The 25,603-nt window shown below is 43.7% G+C and overlaps 1 protein-coding gene across 4 annotated transcripts in view; it reads left to right on the top strand.

Moving 5' to 3' along the window:
- pparg (peroxisome proliferator-activated receptor gamma) overlaps positions 1-25,603 on the top strand; it is a 147,230-nt gene that overhangs the window by 88,471 nt on the left and 33,156 nt on the right. For all 4 annotated transcript variants that reach the window (XR_010459913.1, XM_065004785.1, XM_065004783.1 and 1 more), the window contains exons 6-7: positions 10,867-11,005; positions 12,229-12,672. Coding sequence is in view for 3 of the 4 variants with exons in the window: in XM_065004785.1 (XP_064860857.1) it covers positions 10,867-11,005; positions 12,229-12,672 (583 nt within the window). In the remaining variant the exon portion in view is untranslated. The remainder of the gene's footprint in view (positions 1-10,866; positions 11,006-12,228; positions 12,673-25,603) is intronic.

The following is a 25,603-nucleotide window of genomic DNA, read 5'->3' as shown; positions in this document are numbered from 1 at the left end:
AGGAGGTACCGGTACATAGTCAATATACAGGAGGTACCGGTACATAGTCAATATACAGGAGGTACCGGTACATAGTCAATATACAGGAGGTACCGGTACATAGTCAATGTGGAGACTATATACAGGAGGTACTGGTACATAGTCAATAAAGAGGCTATATACAGGAGGTACCGGTACAGAGTCAATAAAGAGGCTATATACAGGAGGTACCGGTACAGAGTCAATGTGGAGACTATATACAGGAGGTACCGGTACATAGTCAATGTGGAGGCTATATACAGGGGGTACCGGTACAGAGTCAATGTGGAGGCTATATACAGGAGGTACTGGTACAGAGTCAATGTGGAGGCTATATACAGGGGGTACCGGTACAGAGTCAATGTGGAGGCTATATACAGGAGGTACCGGTACATAGTCAATGTGGAGGCTATATACAGGAGGTACCGGTACATAGTCAATGTGGAGGCTATATACAGGAGGTACCGGTACATAGTCAATGTGGAGGCTATATACAGGAGGTACCGGTACGTAGTCAATGTGGAGGCTATATACAGGAGGTACCGGTACGTAGTCAATGTGGAGGCTATATACAGGAGGTACCGGTACAGAGTCAATGTGGAGGCTATGTACAGGTGGGTACCGGTACAGAGTCAATGTGGAGGCTATATACAGGGGGTACCGGTACAGAGTCAATGTGCGGGGGCACCGGTTAGTCGAGGTAATTGAGGTAATATGTACATGTAGGTAGAGTTATTAAAGTGACTATGGATAGATAATAACAGAGAGTAGCACCAGTGTAGAAGAGGGGGGTCAATGCAAATAGTTTGGGTAGCACTTTGATGAGATGTTCAGGAGTCTTATGGCTTGGGGTTAGAAGCTGATTAGAAACCTCTTGGACCTAGACTTGGCACACCGGTACTTGCCGTGAGTAGCAGAGAGAACAGTCTATGTCTAGTGTGGCTGGCATCTTTGACAGTTTTATGGCCTTCCTCTGACATCGCCTGGTATAGAGGTCCTGGATGGCAGGAAGCTTGAAGTACTGGGTCGTACACACTACCCTCTGTAGTGCCTTGCAGTCGGAAGCCGAGCAGTTGCCATACCTTGATTTGAAAAGGTTTTGTCGTGCCCTCTTCACGACTGTCTTGGTCTGCTTGGACCATGTTAGTTTGTTGGTTCAAATCAAATCAAATCAAATTTTATTTGTCACATACACATGGTTAGCAGATGTTAATGCGAGTGTAGCGAAATGCTTGTTATGTGGACACCAAGGAACTTGAAGCTCTCAACCTGCTCCACTACAGCCCCGTCAATGAGAATGGGGGTTGCAGTTACTTGCTGTATAAATCTGATAGAGCTGAAGTGCACAATTGTTTGTATGGAATAATCGGAAATTAGTAGTTCTGATTGCTATTCAAGAGGTGATCATATTACAACCAAATACTTGTCATATTTATTTGACAATCCCTTGAAAACGCCCCACAGATGTCAACACAGTACAATGGAATAGAACGATAGAACAACAGTCCACATTCTGATACATGTGAAATGTTTTGAGTTGAAAGAGTTGACCAGAGGAAGCATGGCAGGAAACAGCAGCATGTTATTTAACAAACTAAACTAGCAGTGTAAAGCCTCAGTCTGACCTCTGATCTGTGTTTTAGTTCCAGCATCATGGCCTTGCAGATCTCACTCCTCTCCTCGCTCTACATTTGAGTCATTTAGCAGAGACTCACACACAGCAACTTAGTGCATTCATCTTAAGATACTTTTGTATATATAGTGTATGTGGACACCCTTCGAATTAGTGGACTCTGCTATTTCAGCCACACCTGTTGCTCACAGGTGTATAAAATCAAGCACACCGCCATGCAATCTCCAAAGACAAACATTGGCAGTAGAATGGCCTTACTGAAGAGCTCAGTGACTTTCAACGTGGCACCGTCAGAGGATGCCACCTTTCCAACAAGTCAGTTCATCAAATTTCTGCCCTTCTAGAGCTGCCCCGATCAACTGTAAGTGATGTTATTGTGAAGTGGAAACATCTAGGAGCAACTACGGCTCAGCCACGAAGTACTGATCCACACAAGCTCACAGAACGGGACCAGCGAGTGCTGAAGCGCATAAAAATCATCTGTCCTCAGTTGCAGCACTCACTACCGCGTTCCAAACTGCTTCTGGAAGCAAAGTCAGCACGATAACTTTGTCGGGAGCTTCATGAAATCGGTTAATCAGCGGACTAATCTGGGTTTGACAGATGCCCGGACAACACTACATGCCCCAAGGCATAGTGCCAACTGTAAAGTTTGGTGGAGGAGGAATAATGGACTGGGGATGTTATTCATGGTTCGTGCTAGGCCTCTTTATTCCAGTGAAGGGGAATCTTAACACAACAGCATACAATGACATTTAGACAATTCTGTACTTCCAACTTTCTGGCAACAGTTTGGGGAAGGCCCTTTCCTGTTTCAGCATGACAATGCCCCCGTGTACAAAGCGAGGTCCATACAGAAATGGTTTGTTGAGATAAGTGTGGAAGAACTTGACTGGCCTGCACAGAGCCCTGACCTCAACCCCATCGAACACCTTTGGGATGAATATTGGAATGCCAACTGCGAGCCAGGCCTAATCGCCTCAACATTAGTGCCCAACCCCACTAATGCTCTTGTGGCAGTAGAAGCAGGTCCCCTCAGCAATGTTCCAACATCTAGTGGAAAGCCTTCCCAGAGGAGTGGAGGCTGTTATAGCAGTAAAGGGGGGAACGACTCCATATTAATACCCATGATTTTGGAATGAGATGTTTGACAAGCATATATCCACATACTGTTGGTCATGTAATGTAGCTAGGTGGGACAACCACATATCATAGAAAGTACATTTTAGTAGCTATCAGAAGTAGCTATCAGAAAAGTCAGTACTAGTAGGGGGAAAAGTCAGTCACTAAATGAGGTTTATACTAGGGTTATGTTGGGGTTATACTAGGGTTATACTAGGGTTATGTTGGGGTTATACTAGGGTTATACTAGGGTTATGTTGGGGTTATACTAGGGTTATGTTAGGGTTATACTAGGGTTATGTTAGGGTTATACTAGGGTTATGTTGGGGTTATGTTGGGGTTATACTAGGGTTATGTTGGGGTTATACTAGGGTTATACTAGGGTTATGTTAGGGTTATACTAGGGTTATACTAGGGTTATACTAGGGTTATGTTGGGGTTATACTAGGGTTATGTTGGGGTTATACTAGGGTTATGTTGGGGTTATACTAGGGTTATGTTGGGGTTATACTAGGGTTATGTTGGGGTTATACTAGGGTTATGTTGGGGTTATACTAGGGTTATGTTGGGGTTATGTTAGGGTTATACTAGGGTTATGTTGGGGTTATACTAGGGTTATGTTGGGGTTATGTTAGGGTTATACTAGGGTTATGTTGGGGTTATACTAGGGTTATGTTAGGGTTATACTAGGGTTATGTTGGGGTTATGTTGGGGTTATGTTGGGGTTATACTAGGGTTATGTTGGGGTTATACTAGGGTTATACTAGGGTTATGTTGGGGTTATACTAGGGTTATACTAGGGTTATGTTAGGGTTATACTAGGGTTATGTTGGGGTTATACTAGGGTTATACTAGGGTTATGTTGGGGTTATACTAGGGTTATGTTGGGGTTATGTTGGGGTTATACTAGGGTTATACTAGGGTTATACTAGGGTTATGTTGGGGTTATACTAGGGTTATACTAGGGTTATGTTAGGGTTATACTAGGGTTATGTTGGGGTTATACTAGGGTTATACTAGGGTTATGTTAGGGTTATACTAGGGTTATGTTGGGGTTATACTAGGGTTATGTTGGGGTTATACTAGGGTTATACTAGGGTTATGTTGGGGTTATACTAGGGTTATACTAGGGTTATGTTAGGGTTATACTAGGGTTATGTTAGGGTTATACTAGGGTTATGTTGGGGTTATACTAGGGTTATACTAGGGTTATGTTGGGGTTATACTAGGGTTATACTAGGGTTATGTTAGGGTTATACTAGGGTTATGTTGGGTTTATACTAGGGTTATGTTGGGGTTATACTAGGGGTATACTAGGGTTATGTTAGGGTTATACTAGGGTTATACTAGGGTTATACTAGGGTTATACTAGGGTTATGTTGGGGTTATACTAGGGTTATGTTGGGGTTATACTAGGGTTATGTTGGGGTTATACTAGGGTTATACTAGGGTTATGTTAGGGTTATACTAGGGTTATGTTGGGGTTATACTAGGGTTATGTTGGGGTTATACTAGGGTTATGTTGGGGTTAAGTTGGGGTTATACTAGGGTTATGTTGGGGTTATACTAGGGTTATACTAGGGTTATGTTGGGGTTATACTAGGGTTATACTAGGGTTATGTTAGGGTTATACTAGGGTTATGTTGGGGTTATACTAGGGTTATACTAGGGTTATGTTGGGGTTATACTAGGGTTATACTAGGGTTATGTTGGGGTTATACTAGGGTTATACTAGGGTTATGTTGGGGTTATACTAGGGTTATGTTGGGGTTATACTAGGGTTATACTAGGGTTATGTTGGGGTTATACTAGGGTTATACTAGGGTTATGTTAGGGTTATACTAGGGTTATGTTGGGGTTATACTAGGGTTATACTAGGGTTATGTTAGGGTTATACTAGGGTTATGTTGGGGTTATACTAGGGTTATGTTGGGGTTATACTGGGGTTATACTAGGGTTATGTTGGGGTTATACTAGGGTTATACTAGGGTTATACTAGGGTTATGTTAGGGTTATACTAGGGTTATGTTGGGGTTATACTAGGGTTATACTAGGGTTATGTTGGGGTTATACTAGGGTTATACTAGGGTTATGTTGGGTTTATACTAGGGTTATGTTGGGGTTATACTAGGGGTATACTAGGGTTATGTTGGGGTTATATTAGGGTTATGTTAGGGTTATACTAGGGTTATGTTGGGGTTATACTAGGGTTATACTAGGGTTATGTTGGGGTTATACAAGGGTTATGTTGGGGTTATACTAGGGTTATGCTAGGGTTATGTTGGGGTTATACTAGGGTTATACTAGGGTTATGTTGGGGTTATCCTAGGGTTATCCTAGGGTTATACTAGGGTTATACTAGGGTTATACTAGTTATACTACTGTTAGGGTTAGGGTTATATTAGGGTTATATTGGGGTTAGGGATATATTAGGGTTATATTAGGGTTAGTGTTATATTAGGGTTATATTAGGGTTAGTGTTATATTAGGGTTATATTAGGGTTAGGGTTATATTAGGGTTATATTAGGGTTATATTGGGATTAGGCTTATATTGGGGTTATCCTAGGGTTATCCTAGGGTTATCCTAGGGTTATACTAGGGTTATACTAGGGTTATGTTAGGGTTATACTAGGGTTATGTTAGGGTTATACTAGGGTTATACTAGGGTTATACTAGGGTTATGTTAGGGTTATACTAGGGTTATGTTGGGGTTATACTAGGGTTATACTAGGGTTATGTTGGGGTTATACTAGGGTTATGTTAGGGTTATACTAGGGTTATGTTGGGGTTATACTAGGGTTATACTAGGGTTATGTTAGGGTTATGTTGGGGTTATACTAGGGTTATACTAGGGTTATGTTAGGGTTATACTAGGGTTATGTTGGGGTTATACTAGGGTTATACTAGGGTTATGTTGGGGTTATACTAGGGTTATGTTAGGGTTATACTAGGGTTATGTTGGGGTTATACTAGGGTTATGTTGGGGTTATACTAGGGTTATGTTAGGGTTATACTAGGGTTATACTTGGGTTATGTTAGGGTTATACTAGTGTTATGTTGGGGTTATACTAGGGTTATGTTGGGGTTATACTAGGGTTATACTAGGGTTATGTTGGGGTTATACTAGGGTTATGTTAGGGTTATACTAGGGTTATGTTAGGGTTATACTTGGGTTATACTAGGGTTATGTTAGGGTTATGTTAGGGTTATACTAGGGTTATACTAGGGTTATGTTGGGGTTATACTAGGGTTATACTAGGGTTATGTTGGGGTTATACTAGGGTTATGTTAGGGTTATACTAGGGTTATGTTAGGGTTATACTAGGGTTATACTAGGGTTATACTAGGGTTATGTTAGGGTTATACTAGGGTTATGTTAGGGTTATACTAGGGTTATGTTGGGGTTATACTAGGGTTATACTAGGGTTATACTAGGGTTATACTAGGGTTATGTTAGGGTTATACTAGGGTTATACTAGGGTTATGTTGGGGTTATACTAGGGTTATGTTGGGGTTATACTAGGGTTATGTTAGGGTTATACTAGGGTTATGTTAGGGTTATACTAGGGTTATGTTGGGGTTATACTAGGGTTATGTTGGGGTTATACTAGGGTTATGTTAGGGTTATACTAGGGTTATGTTGGGGTTATACTAGGGTTATACTAGGGTTATGTTAGGGTTATGTTAGGGTTATGTTGGGGTTATACTAGGGTTATACTAGGGTTATACTAGGGTTATGTTAGGGTTATACTAGGGTTATGTTGGGGTTATACTAGGGTTATACTAGGGTTATGTTGGGGTTATACTAGGGTTATGTTAGGGTTATACTAGGGTTATGTTGGGGTTATACTAGGGTTATGTTGGGGTTATACTAGGGTTATGTTAGGGTTATACTAGGGTTATACTAGGGTTATGTTAGGGTTATACTAGTGTTATGTTGGGGTTATACTAGGATTATACTAGGGTTATGTTGGGGTTATACTAGGGTTATACTAGGGTTATACTAGGGTTATGTTGGGGTTATACTAGGGTTATGTTAGGGTTATACTAGGGTTATGTTAGGGTTATACTAGGGTTATGTTAGGGTTATGTTAGGGTTATACTAGGGTTATACTAGGGTTATGTTGGGGTTATACTAGGGTTATGTTGGGGTTATACTAGGGTTATGTTAGGGTTATACTAGGGTTATGTTAGGGTTATACTAGGGTTATGTTAGGGTTATACTAGGGTTATGTTGGGGTTATACTAGGGTTATGTTGGGGTTATACTAGGGTTATGTTAGGGTTATACTAGGGTTATGTTAGGGTTATATTAGGGTCGGGGTTATATTGGGGTTATATTAAGGTTAGGGTTATATTAGGGTTAGGGTTATATTAGGGTTAGGGTTATATTAGGGTTAGGGTTATGTTAGGGTTATATTAGGGTTAAGGTTATGTTAGGGTTAGGGTTATATTAGGGTTATATTGGGGTTAGGGATATATTAGGGTTATATTAGGGTTAGTGTTATATTAGGGTTATATTAGGGTTAGTGTTATATTAGGGTTATATTAGGGTTAGGGTTATATTAGGGTTATATTAGGGTTATATTGGGATTAGGCTTATATTGGGGTTAGGGTTATTTTAGGGTTATGTTAGGGTTATTTTAGGGTTATACTAGGGTTAGGGTAATATTAGGGTTAGGGTTGTATTAGGGTTAGAATTATATTAGTGTTATGTTCGGGTTAGGGTTGTATTAGGTTTAGGGTTATGTTAGGGTTATATTAGGCTTGTATTATGGTTAGGGATGTATTTGGGTTAGGATTATATTAGTGTTATGTTCGGGTTAGGGTTGTATTAGGTTTAGGGTTATATTAGGGTTATGTTAGGGTTATATTAGGCTTGTATTATGGTTAGGGATGTATTTGGGTTAGGATTATATTAGTGTTATGTTCGGGTTAGGGTTGTATTAGGTTTAGGGTTATATTAGGGTTATGTTAGGGTTATATTAGGCTTGTATTATGGTCAGGGATGTATTTGGGTTAGGATTATAAACTCATCAAAAAAAGAAATGTCCTCTCATTGTCAACTGCGTTTATTTTCAGCTTAACTTAACATATGTCAATATTTGTATGACCATAACAAGATTCAGACATGTGCCTAACAGAAATGTAATAATGAACTGCACCAGATTTGCCAGTTCTTGCTGTGACATGTTACCCCACTCTTCCACCAAGGCACCTGCAAGTTCCAGGACATTTCTGGGGGGAATGGCCCTAGCCCTCACCCTCCGATCTAACAGGGTCCCAGACGTGCTCAATAGGATTGGGATCCGGGCTCTTCGCTGGCCATGGCAGAATACTGACATTCCTGTCTTGCAGGAAATAATGCACAGAATGAGCAGTATGGCTGGTGGCATTGTCATGCTGGAGGGTCATGTCAGGATGAGCCTGCAGGATGGGTACCACATGAGGGAGGAGGATGTCCACGACTTGTCAGTGAAGAGCACTTTTGCCAGTCCTCTCTGGTCCAGCGACGGTGGGTTTGTGCCCATAGGCGACGCTGTTGCCGGTGATGTCTGGTGAGGACCTGCCTTACAACAGGCCTACAGGCCCTCAGTGCAGCCTCTCTCAGCCTATTGCGAACAGTCTGAGCATTGGAGGGATTGTGTGTTCCTGGTGTAACTCGGGCAGTTGTTGTTGCCGTCCTGTACCTGTCCTGCAGGTGTGATGTTCGGATGTACCGATCCTGTGCAGGTGTTGTTACACGTGGTCTGCCACTGCGAGGACAATCAGCTCTCCGTCCCATCTCTCTGTAGCGCTGTCTTATGCATCTCATAGTACGGGCATTGCAATTTATTTCCCTGGCCACATCTGCAGTTCTCATGCCTCCTTGCAGCATACCTAAGGCATGTTCACGCAGATGAGCAGGGACCCTGGGCATCTTTCTTTTGGTGGTTTTGAGTCAGTAGAATGGCCTCTCTAGTGTCCTAAGTTTTCATAACTGTGAACTTAATTGCCTACCGTCTGTAAGCTGTTAGTGTTTTAATAACCGTCCCACAGGTGCATGTTCCTTCATTGTTTATGGTTCATTGAACAAGCATGTGAAACAGTGTTTAAACCCTTTACAATGAAAATCTGTGAAGTTATTTGGATTTTAACTAATTATCTTTGAAAGACCGGGTCCTGAAAAAGGGATGTTTCTTTTTTTGCTGAGTTTAGTAGGGGGGAAAGTCAGTACTAGTGGGTGGGGGAGGGGGGGTGCTGTGGGATTATTTAAGATACTCTTTGAAGAGGTAGGGTTTCAGATGTTTACCAAAAATAGGTAGGTACTCTGCTGTCTTAGCTTCAGGGGGAAGCTGGTTCCAGCATTGGGGTGCTAGGTCATAAAAGAGCATTGACTGGGCTGAGCGGGAGCTGCCCTCCCATAGAGGCGGGAGGGCCAAGAGACCAGAGGTGGCAGAACAGACTACCCAGGTTGGGGTGTAGGGTTTTATCATAGCCTGAAGGTAGGGATGGGCAGTTCCTCTTGCTGCTCCGTAGGCAAGCATCATAGTCTTATAGTGGAAGTGAGCTTTGACTGGAAGCCAGTGAAGCGTGCAGAGGAGCGGGGTGACATGGGAGAACTTGGGAAGGTTGAAGGCCGGATCTGGTGGCAGTGGTCTGAATAAGTTGCAGGGGTTTGATGGCACATGTTATAACAGGGTGTTGTCTCCAGATAGTCATCATGTTATAACAGGGTGTTGTCTCCAGATAGTCATCATGTTATAACAGGGTGTTGTCTCCAGATAGTCATCATGTTATAACAGGGTGTTGTCTCCAGATAGTCATCATGTTATAACAGGGTGTTGTCTCCAGATAGTCATCATGTTATAACAGGGTGTTGTCTCCAGATAGTCATCATGTTATTACAGGGTGTTGTCTCCAGATAGTCATCATGTTATAACAGGGTGTTGTCTCCAGATAGTCATCATGTTATAACAGGGTGTTGTCTCCAGATAGTCATCATGTTATAACAGGGTGTTGTCTCCAGATAGTCATCATGTTATAACAGGGTGTTGTCTCCAGATAGTCATCATGTTATAACAGGGTGTTGTCTCCAGATAGTCATCATGTTATAACAGGGTGTTGTCTCCAGATAGTCATCATGTTATAACAGGGTGTTGTCTCCAGATAGTCATCATGTTATAACAGGGTGTTGTCTCCAGATAGTCATCATGTTATAACAGGGTGTTGTCTCCAGATAGTCATCATGTTATTACAGGGTGTTGTCTCCAGATAGTCATCATGTTATAACAGGGTGTTGTCTCCAGATAGTCATCATGTTATAACAGGGTGTTGTCTCCAGATAGTCATCATGTTATAACAGGGTGTTGTCTCCAGATAGTCATCATGTTATAACAGGGTGTTGTCTCCAGATAGTCATCGTGTTATGACAGGGTGTTGTCTCCAGATAGTCATCATGTTATGACAGGGTGTTGTCTCCAGATAGTCATCATGTTATAACAGGGTGTTGTCTCCAGATAGTCATCATGTTATAACAGGGTGTTGTCTCCAGATAGTCATCGTGTTATAACAGGGTGTTGTCTCCAGATAGTCATCATGTTATAACAGGGTGTTGTCTCCAGATAGTCATCGTGTTATGACAGGGTGTTGTCTCCAGATAGTCATCATGTTATAACAGGGTGTTGTCTCCAGATAGTCATCATGTTATAACAGGATGTTGTCTCCAGATAGTCATCATGTTATGACAGGGTGTTGTCTCCAGATAGTCATCATGTTATGACAGGGTGTTGTCTCCAGATAGTCATCATGTTATGACAGGGTGTTTCCTTGTCTCCAGATAGTCATCATGTTATAACAGGGTGTTGTCTCCAGATAGTCATTATGTTATAACAGGGTGTTGTCTCCAGATAGTCATTGTGTTATGACAGGGTGTTGTCTCCAGATAGTCATCGTGTTATGACAGGGTGTTGTCTCCAGATAGTCATTGTGTTATGACAGGGTGTTGTCTCCAGATAGTCATCATGTTATGACAGGGTGTTTCCTTGTCTCCAGATAGTCGGCATGTTTCACAGTAATGTGCTTGATTTTGTTTGTTTGTTGTCTCTCTGCAGCCGTTTGTAATCCATGACATGAAGTCTCTTCAGGAAGGAGAGAGGTTTATCAACTGCAGGCAGATGCCCATCCATGTTGTCCAGGAGACCAGGACTGAGGCGGGGACTGAGGCTGGGACTGGAGCTGGCTGTGGTCTAGGTATTATCATGTTGTATCTGTCCTCTGTGACTGTTTTCCCTGTACCTTTTTTTCTCCTATTTATCTTTTCTTTTTTTGTAGAGTGGTTAGTTACCTTTCTACACTGAACAAACATATACACTCAACATGCAACAATTTAAAATATTTTACTGAGTTACAGTTCATGTAAGGAAATTAGTCAATTGAAATAAATGCATTAGTCCCTTATCTATGGATTTCCCATGACTGGGAATACAGATATGCATCAGTTGGTCACAGATACCTTAAAAAATTGATAGGGGAGTTGATGGGGCCGTGCATTATCATGCTTAAACATGAGCTGATGGCGGTGGATGAATGGCACGACAATGGGGCTCACGGTATCTCTGTACATTCAAATTGCCTTTGATAAAATCCAATTGGGTTCATTGTACGTAGCTTATGCCTGCCCATACCATAACCCCACTGCCACCATGGGGCACTCTGTTCACAACGTTGACATCAGCAAACCGCTTGCCCACACGAGCCATCTGCCCGGTTGAAACCGGGATTCATCCATAAGAACACACTTCTTCAGCTTTCCAGTGGCCAGCGAAGGTGAGCATTTGCCCCCTGAAGTCAGTTACGATGCCCAACTGCAGTCAGGTCAAGACCCTTGTGAGGACGACGAGTGCGCAGATGAGATTCCCTGAGACTGTCTCTAACAGTTTGCGTAGAACTTATTTGGTTGTGCAAACTCAGTTTCATCAGCTGTCCGGTGGCTGTTCTGAGACTATCCCGCAGGTGACAAAGCCAGATGTGAAGGTCCTGGGCTGGTATGGTTACACGTGGTCTGAAATTGTGATGCCGGTTGGACGTACTGCCAAATTATCTAAATCAACATTGGAGGTGGCTTATGGTAGAGAAATTAAGATGCAATTCTCTGGCAACAGCTCTGATTTCTGACATTCCTGCAGTCAGCATGCCAATTGCATGCTGTCTCAAAACTTAAGACGTCTGTGGCGTTGTGTGACAAAGCTACACATTTTAGTGGCTTTTTGTTGTCCCAGCACAAGGTGCACCTGTGTAATGATCATGCTGCTTAATTCGCTTCTTGATATGCCACACGTTTTTGTGCATATGGAACATTTTGAGCGTCTTTTTTATTTCAGCTCATGAATCATGGGACCAACACTGTACATGTTGTGTTTATATTTTTGTTCTGTGTATATGAAATAACACTGAACAAATATGATTTGCTGCAGGTGGATGTCTAGCAGTGAGTGAAGGTCTGGCTGTAGGTGGAGGTCTAGGTGGAGGTGTTGGTCTGGTCCAAGAGCCCACTGACGAGGTGCAGCTCAGGTTCTTCTACAGCTGTCAGTCGCGCTCCGCCGAGGCCGTCCGGGAGGTCACAGAGTTCGCTAAGAGCATCCCTGGCTTCGTGGGATTGGACCTGAACGATCAGGTGACTCTGCTGAAGTACGGCGTCATCGAGGTGCTCATCATCATGTGGGCTCCACTCATGAACAAAGATGGTACACTGATCTCCTATGGACAGATCTTCATGACGAGAGAGTTCCTAAAGAGCCTGAGGAAACCCTTCTGTGATATGATGGAACCCAAGTTTGAGTTCTCTGTTAAGTTCAACACCCTGGAGCTGTATGACAGTGATATGGCACTCTTCCTCGCCGTCATCATCCTCAGTGGAGGTTAGTATTGTAATATTATTATTAGCATCCTTATATAATGACAACCACCTCAATTGAGGGGTGGGGCTTAGCTATCATCCTCAATTGAGGTGGGTGGGGTTTGCCATCATCCTCAATTGAGGTGGGTGGGGCTTAGCTATCATCTTCAGTGGAGGTGGGTGGGGTTTGCCATCATCCTCAATTGAGGTGGGTGGGGCTTAGCTATCCTCCTCAGTGGAGGTGGGTGGGGTTTGCCATCCTCCTCAGTGGAGGTGGGTGGGGTTTGCCATCCTCCTCAGTGGAGGTGGGTGTGGTTTGCCATCCTCCTCAGTGGAGGTGGGTGGGGTTTGCCATCCTCCTCAGTGGAGGTGGTGGGGCTTTTCAGTCTAGAAAAGTGGTATTCCAATTTTTTAAGCATGGACCCTATATTTTCATTCAGATTTCTGTGAAACCCCTTTTTTTTGCTAGGATTTCTCGCAACCTCATCCCACCACACCCCAAATCTAATGACACAAACATAAAAGCTGTGCATTTTAGATTTTTACATTGACAAATAACCTTAAATTCATAAAATGTTCATCTCTTATCAAACCGAAAAGAATAAAAGAAATGTACTCAATACAATTGTATTTTCAATTGATCTTTCTCAAAAACGTTTGATTTTTGGCCTCCCGAGTGCATGGACTCGAACCCAGAATCTCTAGTGGCACAGCTAGCACTGCGATGCAGTGCCTTAGACCACTGCGCCACTAGAGATTCTGGGTTCGAGTCCATGCTCTGTCACAGCCAGACACGGCTGGGGGCGGTGCACAATTGGCCCAGCGTCGCCCGGGTTAGGGGAGGGTTTGGCCGGCAGGGATGTCCTTGTGCCATCGCGCACTAGCGACTCCTGCGGCGGGCCGGGTGCAGTGCAGCTGACACGGTTGCCAGGTGTATGGTGTTTCCTCCAACACATGGTGCGGCTTGCTTCTGGGTGAAGTGGGCATTGTGTCAAGAAGCAGTGCAGCTTGGTTGTGTTTCGGAGGTCACACTTCTCTCGACCTTCGCCTCTCCTGAGTCCATGCAGGAGTTGCAGCGATGAGACAAGGCTGTAACTACCAATTGGATACCACGGACCACAAGAAAGGTTTCAAGTGTTTATAGTAGCAGCGTAGATTTAGGGTTAATCAGTACAGCGACAGCTAGTGTATGTCAAAGACAGGTTTGACCTGTTTGTAGTAGCATTATAGAGTTAGGGTTAGGTTTAATCAGTACAGCGACAGCTAGTGTATGTCAGCAAGACAGGTTTGACCTGTTTATAGTAGCAGCATAGATGTATCAGAAGGTAATTAATATGACAAAAGGAGTGAAGATGGTTCCTAACCCTCTGCCTGTTACACATGTGGAGTTGGTGGCATATTACATACAGTAAGTGGAGTTGGCAGCGTATTACAGTAAGTGGAGTTGGCAGCGTATTACAGTAGTGGAGTTGGCAGCGTATTACAGTAGTGGAGTTGGCAGCGTATTACAGTAGTGGAGTTGGCAGCATATTACAGTAAGTGGAGTTGGCAGCATATTACAGTAAGTGGAGTTGGGCAGCATATTACAGTAAGTGGAGTTGGCAGCATATTACATACAGTAAGTGGAGTTGGCAGCGTATTACAGTAAGTGGAGTTGGCAACGTATTACAGTAGTGGAGTTGGCAGCGTATTACAGTAGTGGAGTTGGCAGCATATTACAGTAAGTGGAGTTGGCAATATTACAGTAAGTGGAGTTGGCAGCATATTACAGTAAGTGGAGTTGGCAGCATATTACAGTAAGTGGAGTTGGCAGCGTATTACAGTAAGTGGAGTTGGCAGCGTATTACAGTAGTGGAGTTGGCAGCGTATTACAGTAGTGGAGTTGGCAGCGTATTACAGTAGTGGAGTTGGCAGCATATTACAGTAAGTGGAGTTGGCAGCGTATTACAGTAAGTGGAGTTGGCAGCATATTACAGTAAGTGGAGTTGGCAGCATATTACATACAGTAAGTGGAGTTGGCAGCGTATTACAGTAAGTGGAGTTGGCAACGTATTACAGTAGTGGAGTTGGCAGCGTATTACAGTAGTGGAGTTGGCAGCATATTACAGTAAGTGGAGTTGGCAATATTACAGTAAGTGGAGTTGGCAGCATATTACAGTAAGTGGAGTTGGCAGCATATTACAGTAAGTGGAGTTGGCAGCGTATTACAGTAAGTGGAGTTGGCAGCGTATTACAGTAGTGGAGTTGGCAGCGTATTACAGTAGTGGAGTTGGCAGCGTATTACAGTAGTGGAGTTGGCAGCATATTACAGTAAGTGGAGTTGGCAGCGTATTACAGTAAGTGGAGTTGGCAGCGTATTACAGTAGTGGAGTTGGCAGCGTATTACAGTAGTGGAGTTGGCAGCGTATTACAGTAAGTGGAGTTGGCAGCATATTACAGTAAGTGGAGTTGGCAGCATATTACAGTAAGTGGAGTTGGCAGCGTACTACATAGGTGGAGTTGGCAGCGTATTACAGTAAGTGGAGTTGGCAGCGTATTACAGTAAGTGGAGTTGGCAGCGTATTACAGTAAGTGGAGTTGGCAGCGTATTACAGTAAGTGGAGTTGGCAGCGTATTACATAGGTGGAGTTGGCAGCGTATTACATAGGTGGAGTTGGCAGCGTATTACATAGGTGGAGTTGGCAGCGTATTACAGTAAGTGGAGTTGGCAGCATATTACAGTAAGTGGAGTTGGCAGCATATTACATAAGTGGAGTTGGCAGCATATTACATAGGTGGAGTTGGCAGCATATTACAGTAAGTGGAGTTGGCAGCATATTACATAGGTGGAGTTGGCAGCATATTACATAGGTGGAGTTGGCAGCGTATTACAGTAAGTGGAGTTGGCAGCATATTACAGTAAGTGGAGTTGGCAGCATATTACAGTAAGTGGAGTTGGCAGCGTATTACAGTAAGTGGAGTTGGCAGCGTATTACAGTAAGTGGAGTTGGCAGCGTACTACATAGGTGGAGTTGGCAGCGTATTACAGTAAGTGGAGTTGGCAGCGTACTACATAGGTGGAGTTGGCAGCGTATTACAGTAAGTGGAGTTGGCAGCGTATTACAGTAAGTGGAGTTGGCAGCGTATTACAGTAAGTGGAGTTGGCAGCGTATTACAGTAACTGGAGTTGGCAGCGTATTACATAGGTGGAGTTGGCAGCGTATTACATAGGTGGAGTTGGCAGCGTATTACAGTAAGTGGAGTTGGCAGCGTATTACAGTAAGTGGAGTTGGCAGCATATTACAGTAAGTGGAGTTGGCAGCATATTACATAGGTGGAGTTGGCAGCATATTACATAAGTGGAGTTGGCAGCATATTACATAAGTGGAGTTGGCAGCATATTACATAGGTGGAGTTGGCAGCATATTACATAGGTGGAGTTGGCAGCGTATTACATAAGTGGAGTTGGCAGCGTATTACAGTAAGTGGAGTTGGCAGCGTATTACAGTAAGTGGAGTTGGCAGCGTATTACATAGGTGGAGTTGGCAGCATATTACATAGGTGGAGTTGGCAGCATATTACATAGGTGGAGTTGGCAGCGTATTGCAGTAAGTGGAGTTGGCAGCGTATTACATAGGTGGAGTTGGCAGCGTATTACATAGGTGGAGTTGGCAGCATATTACATAGGTGGAGTTGGCAGCGTATTACATACAGTAAGTGGAGTTGGCAGCGTATTACATACAGTAAGTGGAGTTGGCAGCATTTTACATAGGTGGAGTTGGCAGCATTTTACATAGGTGGAGTTGGCAGCATTTTACATAGGTGGAGTTGGCAGCATATTACATAGGTGGAGTTGGCAGCATATTACATAGGTGGAGTTGGCAGCGTATTACAGTAAGTGGAGTTGGCAGCGTATTACATACAGTAAGTGGAGTTGGCAGCGTATTACATACAGTAAGTGGAGTTGGCAGCGTATTACATACAGTAAGTGGAGTTGGCAGCGTATTACATACAGTAAGTGGAGTTGGCAGCGTATTACATACAGTAAGTGGAGTTGGCAGCGTATTACATACAGTAAGTGGAGTTGGCAGCGTATTACATAGGTGGAGTTGGCAGCGTATTACAGTAAGTGGAGTTGGCAGCGTATTACAGTAAGTGGAGTTGGCAGCATATTACAGTAGGTGGAGTTGGCAGCATATTACAGTAAGTGGAGTTGGCAGCATATTACAGTAAGTGGAGTTGGCAGCGTATTACAGTAAGTGGAGTTGGCAGCGTATTACAGTAAGTGGAGTTGGCAGCGTATTACAGTAAGTGGAGTTGGCAGCATATTACAGTAGGTGGAGTTGGCAATATATTACAGTAAGTGGAGTTGGCAGCATATTACAGTAAGTGGAGTTGGCAGCATATTACAGTAAGTGGAGTTGGCAGCGTATTACAGTAAGTGGAGTTGGCAGCGTATTACATAGGTGGAGTTGGCAGCATATTACATAGGTGGAGTTGGCAGCGTATTACATACAGTAAGTGGAGTTGGCAGCGTATTACATACAGTAAGTGGAGTTGGCAGCGTATTACATAAGTGGAGTTGGCAGCGTATTACATACAGTAAGTGGAGTTGGCAGCGTATTACATACAGTAAGTGGAGTTGGCAGCATATTACATAGGTGGAGTTGGCAGCATATTACATACAGTAAGTGGAGTTGGCAGCATATTACATAGGTGGAGTTGGCAGCATATTACATACAGTAAGTGGAGTTGGCAGCGTATTACAGTAGTGGAGTTGGCAGCATATTACATACAGTAAGTGGAGTTGGCAGCGTATTACATAGGTGGAGTTGGCAGCGTATTACAGTAAGTGGAGTTGGCAGCATATTACAGTAAGTGGAGTTGGCAGCATATTACATAAGTGGAGTTGGCAGCATATTACATAGGTGGAGTTGGCAGCATATTACAGTAAGTGGAGTTGGCAGCATATTACATAGGTGGAGTTGGCAGCATATTACATAGGTGGAGTTGGCAGCGTATTACAGTAAGTGGAGTTGGCAGCATATTACAGTAAGTGGAGTTGGCAGCATATTACAGTAAGTGGAGTTGGCAGCGTATTACAGTAAGTGGAGTTGGCAGCGTATTACAGTAAGTGGAGTTGGCAGCGTACTACATAGGTGGAGTTGGCAGCGTATTACAGTAAGTGGAGTTGGCAGCGTACTACATAGGTGGAGTTGGCAGCGTATTACAGTAAGTGGAGTTGGCAGCGTATTACAGTAAGTGGAGTTGGCAGCGTATTACAGTAAGTGGAGTTGGCAGCGTATTACAGTAACTGGAGTTGGCAGCGTATTACATAGGTGGAGTTGGCAGCGTATTACATAGGTGGAGTTGGCAGCGTATTACAGTAAGTGGAGTTGGCAGCGTATTACAGTAAGTGGAGTTGGCAGCATATTACAGTAAGTGGAGTTGGCAGCATATTACATAGGTGGAGTTGGCAGCATATTACATAAGTGGAGTTGGCAGCATATTACATAAGTGGAGTTGGCAGCATATTACATAGGTGGAGTTGGCAGCATATTACATAGGTGGAGTTGGCAGCGTATTACATAAGTGGAGTTGGCAGCGTATTACAGTAAGTGGAGTTGGCAGCGTATTACAGTAAGTGGAGTTGGCAGCGTATTACATAGGTGGAGTTGGCAGCATATTACATAGGTGGAGTTGGCAGCATATTACATAGGTGGAGTTGGCAGCGTATTACAGTAAGTGGAGTTGGCAGCGTATTACATAGGTGGAGTTGGCAGCGTATTACATAGGTGGAGTTGGCAGCATATTACATAGGTGGAGTTGGCAGCGTATTACATACAGTAAGTGGAGTTGGCAGCGTATTACATACAGTAAGTGGAGTTGGCAGCATTTTACATAGGTGGAGTTGGCAGCATTTTACATAGGTGGAGTTGGCAGCATTTTACATAGGTGGAGTTGGCAGCATATTACATAGGTGGAGTTGGCAGCATATTACATAGGTGGAGTTGGCAGCGTATTACAGTAAGTGGAGTTGGCAGCGTATTACATACAGTAAGTGGAGTTGGCAGCGTATTACATACAGTAAGTGGAGTTGGCAGCGTATTACATACAGTAAGTGGAGTTGGCAGCGTATTACATACAGTAAGTGGAGTTGGCAGCGTATTACATACAGTAAGTGGAGTTGGCAGCGTATTACATAGGTGGAGTTGGCAGCGTATTACAGTAAGTGGAGTTGGCAGCGTATTACAGTAAGTGGAGTTGGCAGCATATTACAGTAGGTGGAGTTGGCAGCATATTACAGTAAGTGGAGTTGGCAGCATATTACAGTAAGTGGAGTTGGCAGCGTATTACAGTAAGTGGAGTTGGCAGCGTATTACAGTAAGTGGAGTTGGCAGCGTATTACAGTAAGTGGAGTTGGCAGCATATTACAGTAGGTGGAGTTGGCAATATATTACAGTAAGTGGAGTTGGCAGCATATTACAGTAAGTGGAGTTGGCAGCATATTACAGTAAGTGGAGTTGGCAGCGTATTACAGTAAGTGGAGTTGGCAGCGTATTACATAGGTGGAGTTGGCAGCATATTACATAGGTGGAGTTGGCAGCGTATTACATACAGTAAGTGGAGTTGGCAGCGTATTACATACAGTAAGTGGAGTTGGCAGCGTATTACATAAGTGGAGTTGGCAGCGTATTACATACAGTAAGTGGAGTTGGCAGCGTATTACATACAGTAAGTGGAGTTGGCAGCATATTACATAGGTGGAGTTGGCAGCATATTACATACAGTAAGTGGAGTTGGCAGCATATTACATAGGTGGAGTTGGCAGCATATTACATACAGTAAGTGGAGTTGGCAGCGTATTACAGTAGTGGAGTTGGCAGCATATTACATACAGTAAGTGGAGTTGGCAGCGTATTACATAGGTGGAGTTGGCAGCGTATTACAGTAAGTGGAGTTGGCAGCATATTACAGTAAGTGGAGTTGGCAGCATATTACATAAGTGGAGTTGGCAGCATATTACATAGGTGGAGTTGGCAGCATATTACAGTAAGTGGAGTTGGCAGCATATTACATAGGTGGAGTTGGCAGCATATTACATAGGTGGAGTTGGCAGCGTATTACAGTAAGTGGAGTTGGCAGCATATTACAGTAAGTGGAGTTGGCAGCATATTACAGTAAGTGGAGTTGGCAGCGTATTACAGTAAGTGGAGTTGGCAGCGTATTACAGTAAGTGGAGTTGGCAGCGTACTACATAGGTGGAGTTGGCAGCGTATTACAGTAAGTGGAGTTGGCAGCGTACTACATAGGTGGAGTTGGCAGCGTATTACAGTAAGTGGAGTTGGCAGCATATTACAGTAAGTGGAGTTGGCAGCGTATTACAGTAAGTGGAGTTGGCAGCGTATTACAGTAACTGGAGTTGGCAGCGTATTACATAGGTGGAGTTGGCAGCGTATTACATAGGTGGAGTTGGCAGCGTATTACAGTAAGTGGAGTTGGCAGCGTATTACAGTAAGTGGAGTTGGCAGCATATTACAGTAAGTGGAGTTGGCAGCATATTACATAAGTGGAGTTGGCAGCATATTACATAAGTGGAGTTGGCAGCATATTACATAGGTGGAGTTGGCAGCATATTACATAGGTGGAGTTGGCAGCGTATTACATAAGTGGAGTTGGCAGCGTATTACAGTAAGTGGAGTTGGCAGCGTATTACAGTAAGTGGAGTTGGCAGCGTATTACATAGGTGGAGTTGGCAGCATATTACATAGGTGGAGTTGGCAGCATATTACATAGGTGGAGTTGGCAGCGTATTACAGTAAGTGGAGTTGGCAGCGTATTACATAGGTGGAGTTGGCAGCGTATTACATAGGTGGAGTTGGCAGCATATTACATAGGTGGAGTTGGCAGCGTATTACATACAGTAAGTGGAGTTGGCAGCGTATTACATACAGTAAGTGGAGTTGGCAGCATTTTACATAGGTGTAGTTGGCAGCATTTTACATAGGTGGAGTTGGCAGCATTTTACATAGGTGGAGTTGGCAGCATATTACATAGGTGGAGTTGGCAGCATATTACATAGGTGGAGTTGGCAGCGTATTACAGTAAGTGGAGTTGGCAGCGTATTACATACAGTAAGTGGAGTTGGCAGCGTATTACATACAGTAAGTGGAGTTGGCAGCGTATTACATACAGTAAGTGGAGTTGGCAGCGTATTACATACAGTAAGTGGAGTTGGCAGCGTATTACATACAGTAAGTGGAGTTGGCAGCGTATTACATACAGTAAGTGGAGTTGGCAGCGTATTACATAGGTGGAGTTGGCAGCGTATTACAGTAAGTGGAGTTGGCAGCGTATTACAGTAAGTGGAGTTGGCAGCATATTACAGTAGGTGGAGTTGGCAGCATATTACAGTAAGTGGAGTTGGCAGCATATTACAGTAAGTGGAGTTGGCAGCGTATTACAGTAAGTGGAGTTGGCAGCGTATTACAGTAAGTGGAGTTGGCAGCGTATTACAGTAAGTGGAGTTGGCAGCATATTACAGTAGGTGGAGTTGGCAATATATTACAGTAAGTGGAGTTGGCAGCATATTACAGTAAGTGGAGTTGGCAGCATATTACAGTAAGTGGAGTTGGCAGCGTATTACAGTAAGTGGAGTTGGCAGCGTATTACATAGGTGGAGTTGGCAGCATATTACATAGGTGGAGTTGGCAGCGTATTACATACAGTAAGTGGAGTTGGCAGCGTATTACATACAGTAAGTGGAGTTGGCAGCGTATTACATAAGTGGAGTTGGCAGCGTATTACATACAGTAAGTGGAGTTGGCAGCATATTACATAGGTGGAGTTGGCAGCATATTACATACAGTAAGTGGAGTTGGCAGCATATTACATAGGTGGAGTTGGCAGCATATTACATACAGTAAGTGGAGTTGGCAGCGTATTACAGTAGTGGAGTTGGCAGCATATTACATACAGTAAGTGGAGTTGGCAGCGTATTACATACAGTAAGTGGAGTTGGCAGCGTATTACATACAGTAAGTGGAGTTGGCAGCATATTACATAAGTGGAGTTGGCAGCATATTACATAAGTGGAGTTGGCAGCATATTACATAGGTGGAGTTGGCAGCATATTACATAAGTGGAGTTGGCAGCATATTACATAGGTGGAGTTGGCAGCATATTACATAAGTGGAGTTGGCAGCATATTACATAGGTGGAGTTGGCAGCATATTACATAGGTGGAGTTGGCAGCGTATTACAGTAAGTGGAGTTGGCAGCGTATTACATAGGTGGAGTTGGCAGCATATTACATAGGTGGAGTTGGCAGCATATTACATAGGTGGAGTTGGCAGCGTATTACATAGGTGGAGTTGGCAGCGTATTACAGTAAGTGGAGTAGGCAGCATATTACATAGGTGGAGTTGGCAGCGTATTACATACAGTAAGTGGAGTTGGCAGCGTATTACATACAGTAAGTGGAGTTGGCAGCGTATTACATACAGTAAGTGGAGTTGGCAGCATATTACATAGGTGGAGTTGGCAGCATATTACATAGGTGGAGTTGGCAGCATATTACATAGGTGGAGTTGGCAGCGTATTACAGTAAGTGGAGTTGGCAGCGTATTACATACAGTAAGTGGAGTTGGCAGCGTATTACATACAGTAAGTGGAGTTGGCAGCGTATTACATAGGTGGAGTTGGCAGCGTATTACATAGGTGGAGTTGGCAGCGTATTACAGTAAGTGGAGTTGGCAGCATATTACATAGGTGGAGTTGGCAGCGTATTACATACAGTAAGTGGAGTTGGCAGCGTATTACATACAGTAAGTGGAGTTGGCAGCGTATTACATACAGTAAGTGGAGTTGGCAGCGTATTACATACAGTAAGTGGAGTTGGCAGCGTATTACATACAGTAAGTGGAGTTGGCAGCGTATTACATAGGTGGAGTTGGCAGCGTATTACAGTAAGTGGAGTTGGCAGCGTATTACAGTAAGTGGAGTTGGCAGCATTTTACAGTAAGTGGAGTTGGCAGCATATTACAGTAAGTGGAGTTGGCAGCATATTACATAGGTGGAGTTGGCAGCATATTACAGTAAGTGGAGTTGGCAGCATATTACAGTAGGTGGAGTTGGCAGCATATTACAGTAGGTGGAGTTGGCAGCATATTACAGTAGGTGGAGTTGGCAGCATATTACAGTAGGTGGAGTTGGCAGCATATTACAGTAAGTGGAGTTGGCAGCATATTACATACAGTAAGTGGAGTTGGCAGCGTATTACATACAGTAAGTGAAGTTGGCAGCGTATTACATACAGTAAGTGGAGTTGGCAGCGTATTACATACAGTAAGTGGAGTTGGCAGCATATTACATAGGTGGAGTTGGCAGCATATTACATAGGTGGAGTTGGCAGCATATTACATAGGTGGAGTTGGCAGCGTATTACAGTAAGTGGAGTTGGCAGCGTATTACATAGGTGGAGTTGGCAGCATATTACATAGGTGGAGTTGGCAGCGTATTACATACAGTAAGTGGAGTTGGCAGCGTATTACATACAGTAAGTGGAGTTGGCAGCATATTACATACAGTAAGTGGAGTTGGCAGCGTATTACATACAGTAAGTGGAGTTGGCAGCATATTACATAGGTGGAGTTGGCAGCATATTACATACAGTAAGTGGAGTTGGCAGCATATTACATAGGTGGAGTTGGCAGCATATTACATACAGTAAGTGGAGTTGGCAGCGTATTACATACAGTAAGTAGAGTTGGCAGCATATTACATAAGTGGAGTTGGCAGCATATTACATAAGTGGAGTTGGCAGCATATTACATAGGTGGAGTTGGCAGCGTACTACATAAGTGGAGTTGGCAGCGTACTACATAAGTGGAGTTGGCAGCGTACTACATAAGTGGAGTTGGCAGCGTACTACATAAGTGGAGTTGGCAGCGTACTACATAAGTGGAGTTGGCAGCATATTACATATTTAACAGTGTAGTTATTCACTCTGCAAGACAATCAAACAAGCTAAACGTCAGTATAGAGAAAAGTGGAGTCGCAATTCAACGGCTCAGACACGAGACTTATGTGTCAGGGACTACAGACAATCACGGACTGCAAAAGGGCAACAAGCCATGTTGCCGAGACCGACATCTTGCTTCCGGACAGGCTAAATACATTAAAATCAAATCAAAATGTATTTGTCACGTCCGCCGAATACAACAGGTGTAAACCTTACAGTGAAATGCTTCCTTACAGACTCTAACCAATGGTGCCAAACAGAAAGAATGTATGTCTGGTAAGTAAAGAAATAAAACCACAGAAAAAAGAGTAGCAAAGAAATAAAACCACAGAAAAAAGAGTAGCAAAGCTAAATACAGACACCTGTTAGTCAGGCTTATTGAGGTAGTATGTAGATGTAGGTATTGTTGAAGTGACTATGCATATACTGTATGATGAACAGAGAGTAGCAGTAGTGAGGCTATATACAGACACCTGTTAGTCAGGCTTATTGAGGTAGTATGTACATGTAGGTATTGTTAAAGTGACTATACATATATGATAAACAGAGAGTAGCGAGGCTATATACAGACACCTGTTAGTCAGGCTTATTGAGGTAGTATGCACATGTAGGTATTGTTAAAGTGACTATTTAATTTTTTAATTTTTTATTTCACCTTTATTTAACCAGGTAGGCTAGTTGAGAACAAGTTCTCATTTGCAACTGCGACCAGGCCAAGATAAAGCATAGCAGTGTGAACAGACAACACAGAGTTACACATGGAGTAAGCAATTAACAAGTCAATAATACAGTAGAAAAAAGGAGAGTCTATATACATTGTGTGCAAAAGGCATGAGGAGGTAGGCGAATAATTACAATTTTGCAGAAGTTGGTGAGGGAGATAAGTCTCCAACTTCAGCGATTTTTGCAATTCGTTCCAGTCACAGGCAGCAGAGAACTGGAACGAAAGGCGGCCAAATGAGGTGTTGGCTTTAGGGATGATCAGTGAGATACACCTGCTGGAGCGCGTGTTACGGGTGGGTGTTGCCATCGTGACCAGTGAACTGAGATAAGGCGGAGCTTTACCTAGCATGGACTTGTAGATGACCTGGAGCCAGTGGGTCTGGCGACGAATATGTAGCGAGGGCCAGCCGACTAGAGCGTACAAGTCGCAGTGGTGGGTGGTATAAGGTGCTTTAGTGACAAAACGGATGGCACTGTGATAAACTGCATCCAGTTTGCTGAGTAGAGTGTTGGAAGCAATTTTGTAGATGACATCGCCGAAGTCGAGGATCGGTAGGATAGTCAGTTTTACTAGGGTAAGTTTGGCGGCGTGAGTGAAGGGGGCTTTGTTGCGGAATAGAAAGCCGACTCTTGATTTGATTTTCGATTGGAGATGTTTGATATGAGTCTGAAAGGAGAGTCTACAGTCTAGCCAGACACCTAGGTACTTATAGATGTCCACATATTCAAGGTCGGAACCATCCAGGGTGGTGATGCTGGTCAGGCGTGCGGGTGCAGGCAGTGAACGTTTGAAAAGCATGCATTTGGTTTTACTATCGTTTAAGAGCAGTTGGAGGCCACAGAAGGAGTGTTGTATGCCATTGAAGCTCGTTTGGAGGTTAGATAGCACAGTGTCCAAGGACGGACCGGAAGTATATAGAATGGTGTCGTCTGCGTAGAGGTGGATCAGGGAATCGCCCGCAGCAAGAGCAACATCATTGATATATACAGAGAAAAGAGTCGGCCCGAGAATTGAACCCTGTGGCACCCCCATAGAGACTGCCAGAGGACCGGACAGCATGCCCTCCGATTTGACACACTGAACTCTGTCTGCAAAGTAATTGGTGAACCGGGCAAGGCAGTCATCCGAGAAACCGAGGCTACTGAGTCTGCCAATAAGAATATTGTGATTGACAGAGTCGAAAGCCTTGGCAAGGTCGATGAAGACGGCTGCACAGTACTGTCTTTT

The sequence above is a fragment of the Oncorhynchus nerka genome, linkage group LG2 (genome assembly GCF_034236695.1).
Source record: "Oncorhynchus nerka isolate Pitt River linkage group LG2, Oner_Uvic_2.0, whole genome shotgun sequence".
Lineage (NCBI taxonomy): Eukaryota > Metazoa > Chordata > Actinopteri > Salmoniformes > Salmonidae > Oncorhynchus > Oncorhynchus nerka.
The sequence above is the reverse complement of the archived record's forward strand: the minus strand, read 5'-3'. Positions and strand labels throughout refer to the sequence as shown.